Source organism: Macaca fascicularis, chromosome 20 (genome assembly GCF_037993035.2).
Source record: "Macaca fascicularis isolate 582-1 chromosome 20, T2T-MFA8v1.1".
NCBI classification, from domain to species: Eukaryota; Metazoa; Chordata; class Mammalia; order Primates; family Cercopithecidae; genus Macaca; species Macaca fascicularis.
In genome coordinates this window covers 26,540,747-26,555,930 of record NC_088394.1, presented here as the reverse complement: position 1 = coordinate 26,555,930, position 15,184 = coordinate 26,540,747, and the positions used below count along the sequence as shown (strand labels likewise).

The following is a 15,184-nucleotide window of genomic DNA, read 5'->3' as shown; positions in this document are numbered from 1 at the left end:
TCTCCAGGTGGCACCTGGGCTCTGATGTTTGGTACTGAAGGCCTAGTCACTCTGCCTCAACCCCCAGGGGCGTGGAAAGTCACCTTAGAAAGACCACCGGCCTGCATGGCCTCTCTCCCTGAGCAGGAAACAGGACACTTCTTTAGTGACTTCTTCAGTGACTCCTGAGTGAGGACTAGAAGGCCAACAGCAAAGTCAGAGCCCCATAGGGGACCCCGCGAGGCTCCCCTCAAGGTTCCAGGAAGCCAGTGGAAGGCTGCAGGTGGGCTCACTGTGCCTGTGACAACCCAGCCTCTTAGAAATGTGAGTGGGTGGACCACAGCCCCCAACTCACCACACATGGCCTGAGCGCTCCTATCCTGTTGTGTGGGAATACACCCATTCGCTAGTTATATTCCAATGGAACAGAAGATCAAAGGCACAGAAGGCTTGTCACAAGGAGTGAGATGCAGCTTCCTTCCAGTGCTGTAGGGAAGGATGATGGTGTAATGGCCACTCCCAGCTTCTCCCGTCCACTACATGGAGAGTGTTTCTCCATAAGGCCTGATGGTCTGCATGCCCAGGACTGGCGCACAGGTGCTGTTTGGGGAAGCAGAGTTGCACAGGCTTCAGGCAGACATGCTCCAGGGAATACCTGAGTGCTGCCTCAGAGCCCCAGCTGACCACTGCACTGGTCCCCGGTCGCCTTGTGTCCCTCCGCTGGAAGTAAGGTGCAGTGGTGAGGTTGCTCTTCTCTTCTCTGACCCACCCCTGCCTGACAGTGTGACCTGAGGATCACTTAAAGTCCGTGTGCCTCAGCCTTCTCTGTCACTCGAGGTCCTGGAGGCAGTGCCTAAAATCCTTAGACCATGATAGGGATTTTTCTCAGCCAGCACTTTTGAGGAGACAGTCCTGTAGGAGCTCTCTCAGAGGCTGGCAGATGCTAGATACTCAGGAACAGATCGTTGCTTGCCCTTTGCAGAAGCTTGGAGTAACAGAGACTCTGCTGACCGCACAGTCCTTTGAGGTGCTCATCCACTAGGTGGGGCCCAGGTCCACAAGACTTAGCAGGCTGAGCCATGAAGTCCCCATGGTGTGTTCAGCAGAGGCACTTCCTTCCGCCTAGGCACTGGGGTGGCAGCAGCAAGAGCTGAATCTAGGCCAGGCATGGTGGCTCACGCCTGTAATCCCAGCACTTTGGGAGGTTGAGGCACGATGATCACTTGAGGCCAGGAGTTAAAGACCAGCCTGGGTAACATGGCAAGAACCCCATCTCTACAAAAAATACAAAAATTAACCAGACAGTGCCTGTAGTCCTGCCTACCCAGGAGGCTGAAGCAGGAGGACCGCTTGAGCCAGGAGGTTGAGGCTGCAGTGAGCTATGTTGGTGCCACAGTACTCTAGCCTGGGCAACAGTGAGACCCTGGCTCAAAAAAATAAAAGGAGTTGAATCTGTGTTCTCCTGGGACTTCCAAACAATGAGTAAGCAGATGAGATCATTTCAGGTAGCTGCTATGGAGAAAATAAAACAGGATAATATAAGGCAGTTGACCGCAGAGGAGGAGAATGGAGAAGGATTTGTCATTTGAGGGGAAATATTTGGGCTGAGCCCTGAATGTTGAGGAGTCAGCCATGCAGAGATTTAGGGGAGCGGCAGGGCAAAGGTCCCAAGGTAGGATGCCTGGGTTTTTTCAAGAAATGTAAGAAGGTCCAGGAGGCTGGTGCAGTGAGCAAAGGGTGGTGTTGGGGGAGGTGAGGCCAGAGTGGCGGGTGGGCGGCCAGGGTCCCACTCATCAGGCTCCTTGTCGTGAAGGCCTGGTTGTGGTCACATCTGCAGAGGGAAGTCCTCGGGGGCTTTGAGGCAGGGCAGGAATGTGTGGTCTGATGTAGGCATCAAAGGATTACTTTGGCTGCTATGGAGAATGGTCAGGGGTTGGGGGAAGGTGACGTGGGGAAGGAGGGAGACCAGTCAGCTGGGGACGGTGGTGAGAAAGAGCAGTGGCATGATTAGATGGGCCAGTGCAGGTGGCATGAACCCAGTGCATTGGAAGGTAGAGCCCACCTGACGTGCTGATGGCTGGGTGGGAGGCCAGGGGACAGAGTGGTAGACCAGATGACTCTGTGTTGATTCCATCTGTCTGCATCGAAAGAAGTCGGCTTGGGAGTGAATAGCCCCCGTCTCATCAGTTCCCTGCCCTTTGTGGTCTCTGGAAGTGTGATGTGATGGTCCGAGAATTGGGATTGCCGACTTCCTCAGCACCCCTCCCCCGCATACACACACTCACACACACACTGACACACACGCCAGCCTGGGCCTCCCACCATCGGTCACTTCCTCTATAAAGCATCAGCCACAGCCTCTGCCTCTACATACCCCAGCCTTTTCCCTGGCCAGCTGGAAAACCCTACTCACCCTTGCCTCACTGTGTTGCAGACTTTTCGCCTCTATCGGGAGTACAAGGACCACGTTCTCGTGAAGGCCTTCATGGAGTGCCAGAAGAGGAGCTTGGTCAACCGGCGCCGGGTCAACCACACGCTGGGCCCCAAGAAGAACCGGGCCCTGCCCTTCGTGCCAATGTCCTACCAGCTATCCCAGACCTACTACAGGTGAGTACCTGTCAGGAGCCCTGGGTACTCCAAGGTTGAGCCACATAAAGAGGAGCAAAGGAAGCATCGTGGCCATGAAAGCATGTAGGAGCTGGGGCCCCTCGCAGCCTCATGTGCAACATGCAGGCTCTGGGGTTTCCTGCAGCCCCTCTCCTCCTACCTGGTGTGGGGATCAGGTGAGTGCTAGCAGCATCTTTGTGTTGGTGGTGGTGCCATTTTGCAGGTGGTTTGTTTCCATTTCTCCCATCAGATGGAGTGAAATCGGTTTTGAATTTAATAATTGGCCCAGCTGGAAGTTCACCCTCCAGTTCCAGCATAGCCTCAGTCCCTCTTCCGCGTAGCCCTGAGACCCAGGAAGTCTCCTGGGCCCATTCGCAGCACCAGCAGCCGGTGCGGGGTTGGGGTGCAGAGGTGCATTCAGACAGGCATCCTCCTGGGGCTCCTTCTTGAAACGCAGTGTGGCTTCATGCCGCAGAGGGCATTGTACCACCAGCCTCCTGACCACATGCAGAGTCCCTGAGAACATTCCCAAGGCGCCACCTTGGCAGCTTCCTCTTCACACCGTTCTCCTTGCCCACCCTCAGGTCTGCACAGGGCTGCAGTCAGATCCTCAGAGACAGCACCATGAATCTTCTTTCAGTTCTTTGATACCATCCCTTGCCCGTGATGGCAGACACTTCCTCCTCCCCAAACCCTCACCCCGAATGACCCTCAGGCCTCTGGGAAGTAGGTGTGGCAGCAGAAGATACATGTCCAAGTCCAACAAGGCCATTTGTCGCGGACACACTGCTCTGACCGCATGTCCCCATCTGAACCGAGGGCAGTGGTCAGCAGACAAGGAAGGCCTTTTGGGTCCCTCCCTCTGACCCTGGTAGCAGGGTCGTGGAATGTTGCTCTCTGGACAGAGCCGGGGAAGTGACTCACCAGGCGCTGCATGGAGACAGCTTGGGCACACGTGTGAGACCAGGGCTGGCTTTGTGCGGGGACTATTATTACAGAAAGCATGCTCACCATCCCTAGTTCAGCAGCTGTGTACAGTGAGTGCCTGTGAGGTGAGCCTGCCAGCGCCCTCCTGGAGCGCCAGGTGAGGCCACATTGAATTAGACGAGGAGACGGTACTCTGCGTGGAAGGTACTCAGGCTAGCGGGAAGAGAGACACAAACACCGCTAGGTGGGAACACAGCACCTTCATTTGGGATGGGACGGAGAGCTTTAGGGGAGAAGTGGGGCGTTTTGCTTAGTTCTCATCATAATGATTTGACGTGCTCATAGCCTGTCCAAATGATGGCTTCCCACGGCCGACCCTCAGTCAGGCCCTTCCTTTTTGTCTGTGTAGGATTTTTACGTGGCGATTTCCAAGCACCATCTGCACGGAGTCATTCCAGTTTTTGGACAGAATGCGGGCTGCCGGCAAGTTGGACCAGCCTGATCGTTTCTCTTTCAAAGACCAGGATAATAATGAGCCCACAAATGACATGGTGGCCTTTTCACTGGACGGCCCTGGAGGAAACTGTGTGGCCGTCCTGACCCTCTTCTCTCTGGGCCTTATTTCCGTGGATGTCAGGATCCCGGAGCAGATCATCGTGGTAGATAGCTCAATGGTGGAGAATGAGGTCATCAAAAGGTAAGAGCCCGGCGTCCGCAGCATCAGGTCTGGCCACGTGCTAGGCATTGGCCAGACACAGATCGGCAGGGGTTGGTAGTGCCTTCTGGGAGCTTGCAGGATGGGCGTTGCAGATGAGTGACTGGGGATTATAGGCCAGTGTCCAAGGCGTCCTCTGCTGACGTCTCCCAGGTGTTATGGGAATCGGCCAAAGAGAAGGATGCAGCACAGCGGGGCCGGGGGGCAGGGAAGAGAAGGGAGGACTGGTCCTGAGGGCCGTGCACCAGAACTGGGGATTCCTGGGGAAGTGGGTGTTTTCTGGACTGAGAGACGGGCAAGAGGAACAGTCCCCACAGAGACGCAGATATGTGACAAGGGGTGAGCGCGTTGCACGGGAAGGTGGGAAAGGGGATGGATCTGGGGCAGCCGTCCACACCAGCCTTGGTAATGAAGCACAGCCAGCTGCTGGGGCCACTGCTGAGGCCCGGCCACAAAGGCCTTTCGAGGGAGGGGAGAGGCTGCAGTAGTAGCTGGCTGGCCTGTGCTTGGGTATCCAGGTCGCAATTTTCTTCTAGCTTGGGGAAGGATGGCAGCCTGGAGGATGACGAGGATGAAGACGATGACTTGGACGAAGGCATAGGGGGCAAGCGCCGGAGCATGGAGGTGAAACCTGCGCAGGCCTCCCACACTAACTACCTGCTGATGAGGGGCTACTACTCCCCCGGCATTGTCAGCACCCGCAACCTCAATCCCAATGACAGCATAGTGGTCAACTCCTGCCAGATGAAGTTCCAGCTCCGCTGCAGCCCTGTGCCCGCCCGGCTCAGGCCCGCTGGTGAGTGCTCCCGCTGGTGCTGAGGGGGGGCCCGGCCTTGCCCGGCTCAGGCCCACTGGTGAGTGCTCCCGCTGGTGCTGGGGGAGGGCCCGGCCTTGCCTGGCTCAGGCCCACTGATGAGTGCTCCTGCTGGTGCTGAGGGGGGGCCCGGCCTTGCCCGGCTCAGGCCCGCTGGCGAGTGCTCCCGCTGGTGCTGTGGGAGGGCCCGGCCTTGCCTGGCTCAGGCCCGCTGGTGAGTGCTCCTGCTGGTGCTGGGGGAGGGCCCAGCCTTGCCATCATCCAGGAGGACCCTGAGGCCTGGCCTGAGACCTAGACCTTCAGGCTCCCCAGGCCAGGCGTGTAGCCACAGGACACACAGAAAAACACACTCCATCCTTGCAGCCGACTCAAGGGACACCTTCCCCAGGTGCCGGTGCCGTGCCCACACCTTTGTGGGAGAGCTCCCCACACCACCGCTGTCTTTTAGTCACAGCTGTGCCGCAGGCACCAGCAGTCACCCAGGCAGGCTCACGAGGAAGAGCAGAGCACCCCTGCCTCCCCACCCCGCCCACTCTCCCCGGGGGGCCACGGGGCTCTAGTCTCCTGGTGCTTAGTAAAGTGTGCGCTCTTAGGAACCTTTTAGGTATTATCTTTTGACCTGTTGCTGGGAAAGATGAGTATTCCACTCACATTCATGATCTCCTGCCTCCTTTACTTCCAATTTTGACACTATTTTAGTTCTATTGATGACCTTTGAAACTTTACTTTTTATTTTTATTTATTTATTTGAAATGACTGAGACGGGGACTCACTATGTTGCCCGGGCTGGTCCCTAACTCCTGGCCTTAAGTGATCTTCCCGCCTCCGCCTCCCAGAGTGATGGGATTACAGACGGGAGCCACCACACCAAGCCTATTTTTTAGAGACAGGGTCTTGCTCTGTTGCTTAGGCTGGAGTACAGCGGCACAATGATAGCTCACGGTCATCTCTAGCTCCTGGGCTCAGGTCATCCTCCTGCCTCAGTCTCCTAAGTAGCTTGGACTATAGGCATGTGCCACCACAGCCAGCTACTTTTTAAATTTTTTGTAGAGACAGGGCCTTGCTCTGTTGCCCAGGCTGGTCTCAGGCCTCAAGGGATCCTCCCGCCATGGCCTCCCAAAGGGGTGGGACAACAGGCGTGAGCTACCATACCAGACCTAGTTTATGTAATATTCTAAGTCCTTTGTTGCCATTTCAACGATGTTCTCAGCGTCTTTACCAGGAGTAGATTCTATGTCAAGAAACTCAAGAAACCACCTTCTTTGCTCGTCTGTAAGAAGCAAGTCCTCATCTGTTCAAGTTTGATCCTGAGATTGCAGCAACTCCATCCCATCTTCAGACTCTGCCTCTAGTTCTCTTGTTTTTTCCACTGCATCTGCAGTTACTTCCTCTACTGAAGACTTGAACCCCTCAAAGTCATCCATGAGGGTGGGAATCAACTTTTTCCAAACTCCTGTTGATGTTGGTATTTTGACCACCTCCCATGAATCACAAATGTTCTTAATGGCATCTAGAATGGTGACTCCTTTCCAGAAGATTTTCAGTTTACTTTGTCCAGATCCATCAGAGGAATCACTATAGTAGCCATAGCCTTACGAAATGAATTTCTTTCTTTTTTGAGACATAGTTTCACTCTTGTCACCTGGACTGGAGTGCAGTGGTATGATCTCAGTTCACTGCAACCTCTACCTCCCAGGTTCAAGTGATTCTCCTCTCTCAGCTTCCCGAGTAGCTGGAATTACAGGCACCCACCACCACACCCGGCTAATTTTTGTATTTTTAGTAGAGACGGTGTTTTACCATGTTGGGCAGGCTGGTCTTGAACTCCTGCCCTCAGGTGATCCACCCACCTTAGTCTCCCAAAGTGCTGGGATTACAGGCGTGAGCCACTGTGTCCAGCCATCAAATGTATTTCTTAAATAATGAGACTTGAAAGTGAAATAACTCCTTGATCGATGGGGTACAGAATGGATGTTGTGTTAGCAGGCATGAAAACAACATTCATCTCCTTGAACATCTCCATCAGAGCTCATGCGTGACCAGGGGCATCATTAATCAGCATACCATTTTGAAAGCAATCTTTTTTGTCTGAGCAGTAGGTCTCTACAGTGGGCTTAAAATATTTAGTAAGCCACATTGTAAACAGACGTGCTGTCATCCAGCTTTGTGGTTCTGTTTATAGAGCACAGGCAGAATAAATTTAGCATAATTCTCTTCCCTCAGAATTTGGGGATGGGAAATGGGCACTGGCTTCAACTTAAAGTCACCAGCTACATTACTTCCTATCGAGAGTGGGCTGTCGTTTGAAGCCTTGAAACCAGGCCTTGCCTTTTCCTTTGTAGCCACGAAAGTCCTAGATGGCATCTTCAATATAAAGCTGTTTTGTGTACATTGAAAATCTGTTTAGTGTATCCACCTTCATCGCTGATCTCAGCTAGCTAGAGCTTCTGGAGAACTTGCTGCAGCTTCTCCAGCAGCACTTGGTGCTTCACCTTGCACTTTTATGTTATGGAGACGGCTTCTTTCCTTAAACTACATGAACCAACCTCTGCTAGCTTCCAGCTTTTCTTCTGCATCTTCCTCACCTCTCTCAGCCCTCACAGAATTAAAGAGAGTTAGGGCCTTGCGCTGGATTAGGCTTTGGCTTAACGGAAGGTTGTGACTGGTTTCATCTATCCAGACCGCTGAAACTTTCTCCATATCAGCAACAAGGCTGTTTTTGCTTTATTATTGTTCGTGTGTTCCCTGGAGTAACGCTTTTCATTTCCTTCAAGAACTTTTCCTTTGCCCTCACAACTTTGACTAACTTCGGCACAAGAGGCCCAGCTTTCGGCTGTCCTGGCTATCACCATGCTTTCCTCGCAAAGCCTGATATTTTCTAGCTTTTGATGTAAAGTGAGAGATGTCCAACTCTCCCTTTCACTTGAACACAGAGGGGCCATTGTAAGGTTATTAACTGGCCTGACGTCAATTTTTTTTTTTTTTTTTGAGATGGAGTCTCGCTCTGTCGCCCAGGCTGGAGTGCAGTGGCCGGATCTCAGCTCACTGCAAGCTCCACCTCCCAGGTTCACGCCATTCTCCTGCCTCCGCCTCCCGAGTAGCTGGGACTACAGGTGCCCGCCACCGCGCCCAGCTAATTTTTTGTATTTTTTAGTAGAGATGGGGTTTCGCCATGTTAGCCAGGATGGTCTCTATCTCCTGACCTCGTGATCCGCCCACCTCGGCCTCCCAAAGTGCTGGGATTACAGGCGTGAGCCTCCGCGCCCAGCCAACCTGACTTGGATATTGTTGTGTCTCAGGAATAGGGAGTCCCAGGAGAGGGAGGAAAGTGGGGAATGGCTGGTCCCTGGAGTTGTCAGAACACACATGACATTTATCAATTAAGTTTGCTGTCGTATGTGGGCGTGGTTTGTGGCGCCCCTAAACAGTGACAATAGTAAGGACAAAGGTCACTGATCACAGGCCACTGTCACAGATATGATAATCATGAAAAAGATGAAATATGAGAATTCCCAAGCATGACAGACACAAATCGAGCACACGGTGTTGAGAAAGTGGTGCCTGTAGACTCTCTTGGCGCAGACTTGCCACAAGCCTTCAATATGTAAAAAACCCAAAAAACAATATCCGTGAAGCACAATAAAGTGAGGTGCGTTGTTGAAGTTGATGGTATTCACTCTATATTTCATAACCACAGTTAGAATTCTGTACTTTGTCTGGAGTTTGGACTGGGCAAAAATGTAGTGATAACCTATTGATTATGGCCTTAGCAGAGACATATTCCATAGGAAGCGACAGAAGCCAGCTCTGGCTAGTGTAGGCAAAAGTGGGGTGTGTAGAAGGGGCCTGGAGTATCTCACAGGGTCTAAGGAACAGTGGGCACTTGAGCAGCAGGAAGGGATGGGACCAGGCCAGCCCTGGTCAGGGACTCCCCCTCAGAGCACTGGGCTTTACAGTTTTCGAACCCCAGTCCTCAGCCTCTGTGCCCTTCACTTTACGTCTTGAGCAGGAGAATCATAGTAGCAAGGAGAAATCCAGTCAGCTGTAGTCAGAGGCTCAGGGTCGCGGATCAGGAGCCTGACTGCCAGGGGCCCAGCCTGTCCGCCCAGCAGGTGACCCCTGTGGCTGTCGGGGAAGCAGTGAGTTGGTGCTGGAGCATGCCTTTCCTGAGTGTGGCCTGTGCATTGGGCAGGGGAGGGGGGCCTCTGTCGGGCTGCCTCTGATCTTCCTCCGTGTCCCCACAGCTGCTCCTCTGGAAGAGCTAACAGTGGGAACCTCCTGCCTCCCTGACACGTTCACCAAGCTGATAAAGCCCCAGGAAAACACCTGCAGCTTGGAGGAGTTTGTCCTCCAGCTGGAGCTGTCTGGGTATAGTCCCGAAGACCTGACTGCTGCCTTGGAGATCCTGGAAGTCATTATAGCCACGGGTTGTTTTGGGATTGACAAGGAGGAGCTGCGCAGACGGTTCTCGGCCTTGGAGAAGGCAGGTGGCGGGCGCACCAGGACATTCGCAGATTGCGTCCAGGTGAGCTGTGCCTTAGGTTAGCCGGATATCACTGAAGCGGAAATTGCAGCTCCCAGGCCAGGTGCACACTGAGGATGGGCTTGATTTGGGGCATAGCATGCTTCGTTCTTTTTAAACGTTGAATTAGTCATTAACATTTGAAAACTGGGGCATTTCACATCCACTTTGAGGGTGCAGTTGTGAATCCACAACTGCACCACAGCTGACGTGGTTCACCAGTGGCCAGAGAGGAAGAGAGGCTGCTCCAGGGCACAGGGCTAGCAAGGGGCAGCCCCAGGGTTAGGAGCCAGGCCCGCCTCGCGAGCCTGGGCTGCTCAGGGCACTCAACCCGCCGGGGACGAGAGGTCACCAGCGTGGAGGATCCTGGGCTCCCCACAGACCCCCTGTGTCTCCTGCCTCCCCAGGCCCTCCTGGAGCAGCACCAGGTGCTGGAGGTCGGTGGCAACACCGCGCGCCTGGTAGCCATGGGCTCTGCCTGGCCCTGGCTCCTGCACTCGGTGCGGCTGAAAGACAGAGAGGACGCTGACATTCAGAGAGAAGACCCCCCGGCCAGACCCCTGGAGGGGTCTTCCAGCGAGGACAGCCCCCTCGAGGGGCAGGCACCTCCTTCTCACAGCCCCCGGGGCACCAAGAGGCGTGCCAGCTGGGCCAGTGAGAATGGGGAGACCGACACTGAGAGCACCCAGATGACCCCTGCCAAGAGGCCAGTACTCCAGGACTCAAACTTGGCCCCCAGCCTTGGGCCCAGAGCTGAAGACGGGGCAGAAGCCCAGGCCCCATCTTCACCCCCAGCTCTTGAAGACACCGCTGCAGCGGGGGCAGCACGGGAAGACCAAGAGGGTGTCGGAGAGTTCAGTTCCCCAGGCCAAGAGCAGCTGAGTGGCCAGGCGCAGCCTCCAGAGGGCTCTGAAGACCCCAGAGGTACCGTGCGCCTTGTCCCCCACCCCACCTCACCGCACCCACGCTTTCCCTCCCCTCCGCCCTGATGGGCCCCACGCCTTCCTCCGGGATAGGGGAGCTGCCACTGACACAAAAGGGGCTTGACTTCAGCTTCTCGGAGCCTGAGCCCCAACGGGGGAGGATGCTGCCTGTAAATGCATTTCCCGGGGAGCGCGGGCCTCCCACACCCCCAGGCAGCGCTGTGAGTTCTGGAGCGGGAGCTCAGGCGGTGGGGCCAGCGTGTGTGCTGCAGCGGCTGCTGTGGGGCAGTGACGGCATGGAGGTCTCGCCTTCCTCGGGTGGCAGCACGCCCTTTCCTGTCCTGCACGTCTGCCATCAGCAGCAGCCTTCTCATGTGGCTTCTCTGGGCGTTTTTGTTTTCTTTGGGCTGTTTTTGCCTCGGGTTTACACCACCCTTGTGGTCAGGGCTTCTGGGTGGAAAATGAGGTGTTCGCTGGCTTCCTCCGCTGTGGGGCTTGTCCGGGCCTGGGACGCTGCTTGCCTGTGGCACTGTGTGCGGCGGTCTCCCCGGCCCCGCACCTCCAGGTGGCTGCTCTGTGAGATGATTGTTGTCCTTGTTTTTGATGCTTCATCCCCTGAGCCTCGAGGTGCCCTGCTCATGCCGGGTGTCATGCTGAACGTGGGGAGGCAGAGAGGGCTTCCCTGACTTTCCGAGTCTCTCTCATTCTCTTCCTCTTCCCTCAGGGCTCACAGAGAGTTTTGGAGCCGGCAGCATCTCCCAGGCAGCGCGGGAAAGGTGGGTGTGGGGTTCTGGCTCCAGGGCTTCGGGTGGGGCTCTTGACAGGGACCGAGGGTAAGGATTTGTGTGAGGGTTTTTGAGGGTCTTTCCCCAGGTGCCAGCTCTGACAGGCTGCCCAGCACCGTGGTTCTCGGCAGGGGTACTTGGAGGGGCGCAGTGGGTGAGCAGCAGGCGTGCTGAGTACCAGCAGTGCCCAGGTCGGCCTGGAACAAGGGCTGCGCTTCCAGAATGCCCAGGGCGCTGGCGGAGAACCATACCTGGTGCCATCAGCTGCACTTCACTGGCTCCTCACAGCCCACAGGCACCTCACCCGCTCCTGCAGATGAGCCAGGGGCCACAGAGGGATAAGCCCTGAATGCCCAGCTGCCCCCGGGACAACTGTGCCACACAGTTACAGGAAGCAAGGGGGCCACAGAAGCCCCTCTGGTGGGGGTGCCTCCCATGAGTGTGTGTGCTGACCCCAGACTGGGAGGGCCCGAGTGCCCTGTGTCCTGGCTTTCAGGAGCTCAGGTGTGCTCCTCCAAGGCCCAGCCGTAGCGATAAGAGCCAGGTGTCCAGCTCTTCTGCGTCCGCCCCACTCCTGGGCCCCGGGTGGCTGTTCAGTCCCTGGTTTAGTAGCAGAAACGTCTGTTTCAAGGAAAGCGTTCCTGGAACTCTGCACATGGTGTGGGGCAGAGCTTCAGGGTCATGGTCCTGTGAGCTTCGCCACAGCCTGGAGGTAGCTGCTGCCCGGGCTGCCAGGAGAGCTGGCAAGTCCAGGAGTCTCAACTCTTGGCCCTCTCCTGCCAACGTGGGTGGGCCCACTGAAGCCTCAGTTACAGCTGCATCTGAGCAGGACCCCACGTCATGGTTCCACCCAGCTGGCGGTCAAGGGCCCCTCTGTCCAGACAGGAGAGAAGCGGGGAGTTTGGAGAGCAGAGAACAAGAGGTGGCGGCTGGTCTCAGCCCTGTGACCTGGGCCAGGCCCAGGACACCCCTGAGCCTCAGTGTTCTGTCTGAACGAGCTGCCCTCCTGCCCCTGCCAAGCCCTGATGCCAAGCCCTCCCCCTGCAGGGACTGTGAGAGCGTCTGCTTCATCGGCCGGCCATGGCGTGTCGTGGATGGCCACCTGAACCTGCCCGTATGCAAGGGTATGATGGAGGCCATGCTGTACCACATCATGACCAGGCCTGGCATCCCCGAGAACTGCCTGCTGCGCCACTACCAGGGGGTCCTGCAGCCCGTCGCCGTGTTGGAGCTGCTACAGGTATGGGGCCTTCCCAGGCTCAGCAGGGGGTAGGGGCGGCTGGGTGTTCTCAATGGCCCGGCCGTGATGTTCAGGCCCCAGGCAGCATGCGGAACCACCATACTGCTTGCCTGCACCCCCTCCCCCAGCCTGTCCTGGGCTCTTGCCTCTCAGGCCGTCCCTCGGTGTCCTTCACCAGCTCCATGCTGCTGGCCAGGCTGGAAGAGGGGGTGCCCGGTGCTTGTCTCTGATGCTTTCTCTGTGCCGGGGGTCTAACTAACTCATGAGTCCGCAGGCTGCTTCCTGCTCAGCTGACAGTTGCCCTGTGCTCCGTTGGCCCAGTGCGCCTGGGGCCTCCAGCTCCTCCAGCAGCTAGGAGCTTGAAGTTCAGTGTCAGATTCCCTGCGAGCCAAACGGAACCCCACCTGGAAGCCAGTCTTGGCTCACAGGACACTGGGATGCAGCCCCCGCTGCAGGCCTCTCCTCCACAAATGAGATTCAGTGTGGTGGCTCCAGCCCGCGCTGTACACATGCTACTCAGGCCGCTGCCTCTCCCACCAGGGCCTTTGCCTGAACCCTCCTGGTACATCCCCACTTGACTCATGCCCAGTTCAGGTGCCCCCTGCTCTGGGAAGTGGTTTCCTCGTACAGAAAGAGCATTCCTTAAATGCTTGAAGAATAAATCAAGCAGGCGAGGGTAGTGCCGCTGTAACCGGTGTGTCTGGTGTCTCCAGGGCCTGGAGTCCCTCGGCTGCATCCGGAAGCGCTGGCTGAGAAAGCCGAGGGCCGTCTCGCTCTTTTCCACACCCGTGGTGGAAGAGGTGGAGGCGCCCTCCAGCCTGGACGAGAGCCCCATGGCCTTCTACGAGCCCACCTTGGACTGTACCCTCCGGCTGGGCCGTGTGTTCCCCCACGAGGTCAACTGGAACAAGTGGATCCACCTCTAGGACCCCTGTGGGCGTTCCCTCCCTCCCAGCCACCACCTGCCACACCACTCCTGCCTGATGCTCGGCAGACGCCACTGTGCCCCGGCCTTGGGTCTGCCGAGCCTCCTGCCGCAGGGGACAGGTGCTCTGGCCAGAGTCACAGCCCGACACATTTCCCACTGTCCTGGAACTCTGGAAAGAGGGGCTCCCCCACCTGCCTGCCCCCCAGGCTCTTGTGGGCCTGCCCCTTGGGAACTGGCCTCATCACACTGGGAGTTGGTGCTTCTTGTCTCTGGGTCTCCGGAGTTCGCCCCGCCTGTGCACACCTCATATTCCAGACTCCAGCCATCTTGGCAGGATCTCCTGGCTCCTTGAGTGCCCAAGTGCCACCAAGAGGAAGGGCCTTGTGGGATATGCCTTGCAGAATAGGGATTGGTGTGCGCTGCTGCTGGGGGGTCCCCACGGGGACTGTGGCCCCTCGGCAGGCAGGACATTCCAACCCCTGGCTGGGACTGAACCACCCAGAGCAGAGCAGCTCCCTTTCCGACCTTGCGAGTCACCTGGCAGGCCCCAGCTGGGCTGGCTGTCCGTGTCCCTCGGCCTGGCTGGTGACTCCCTGCGGGCTGGAAATGAAGAGTCCCTGGAGGTTTGGGTTTTGTTTGGTTTATTTTGTTCTTTCACCTTTTTTCCTCATTAAAAAAAAAAAGTCCCTGTGGAGTGTATTTATTTATTTTTTGATTAAAGGGAAGTAAAATGCATTCTGTTTTGTGTGTTTCCTAAAGAATCAGTGGCTCCCCTAGGGGACTCCCTACTTTGGCTGCAGAACAACCTGGAATGGCTGTTCCCATTGAAACCAAAGGAAGAGGGAGGCCCTGATCCTAAGCTCGGCAGCCCTGCCTGGCCCCAGCCAGCGGTGAGACATGGCCTCCAGGATGGAGAGGGGCACAGGCGGCTCCCTCGCCGCTTTCTCAGCTGGTCCCAGGCCCGTCCCCACAGAGCAGCTCCCAGCCCAGTGCCAGGCCCATGATCAGCTCGGCTCAGCACAGCTGGTGCCGGCGGCAGGGCCTGCGGGTGGGTCTGGCACCTTGAAGTTCTCTTGAGCTCACATTGTTACATTGTTTTAAGTTAGTTGCCAACATTTTTAAAATGTAGAGTTCACATTTTAAAAAAAAATTCAGATGTCTTCTCTTAAAATGGAAAGTTCCAGTAACAATGGACTTAGCTTCCTGCCTGTGGCAGTCGGAGTGCAGAGCAGAGGCCGCTCCCTCTAGGTGGGATGGGCCCCGCCCCGGCCAGCTGTGTCTCACACCCACCTGCAGCTTCTCTCACCTAGAAAAGTGTCCCCTCTGGGGAACGTGTACCCTTAGGACCCCTGACCTGACCCACCTTCCAACCCTATGTCTCCATCCTCCCTCTGTGAGGGATGCCCTGGTCACTCTAGGCCACACTTCTGGGTGGGGAGGGACGAAGGCAGGGACTTGGGAGTCAGGGTCCTGAGAGAGTCCCTGCACTGCCAAGCCTGGTCAGGTCTTAGTGTCCATTTTTTTTCTCTTTAAAGTTTCAAGTGTAGAAACAATAGTGTTCTATGGGATTTTTTGAGGCAATCAAGTAGAGTAGCGGATGTGGTCTGCTTCATATATAAAATGCTGTACAAATGGGAATGTGTTTGGTAATGTGTGGTGTGGTGGAAGAAAGGTTTGGGAATCCGGTAAATGTTTCTAAAAAACCGACCCCTGCATTCATATTTCAGAGCCTTAGTTTTGTTGT

The 15,184-nt window shown here is 56.1% G+C and overlaps 1 protein-coding gene across 2 annotated transcripts in view; it reads left to right on the top strand.

Moving 5' to 3' along the window:
- The window catches only part of GTF3C1 (general transcription factor IIIC subunit 1), an 86,709-nt gene extending 72,534 nt beyond the window's left edge, over nt 1–14,175 (top strand). For both annotated transcript variants that reach the window (XM_015442311.3, XM_005591522.4), the window contains exons 30-37: nt 2,414–2,586; nt 3,923–4,210; nt 4,765–5,024; nt 9,287–9,567; nt 9,972–10,488; nt 11,212–11,263; nt 12,320–12,512; nt 13,226–14,175. In XM_015442311.3, coding sequence (XP_015297797.3) covers nt 2,414–2,586; nt 3,923–4,210; nt 4,765–5,024; nt 9,287–9,567; nt 9,972–10,488; nt 11,212–11,263; nt 12,320–12,512; nt 13,226–13,438 — 1,977 coding nt within the window. In that variant the 3' untranslated portion in view covers nt 13,439–14,175. The remainder of the gene's footprint in view (nt 1–2,413; nt 2,587–3,922; nt 4,211–4,764; nt 5,025–9,286; nt 9,568–9,971; nt 10,489–11,211; nt 11,264–12,319; nt 12,513–13,225) is intronic.
- The last annotated feature ends 1,009 nt before the right edge of the window (nt 14,176–15,184 follow it).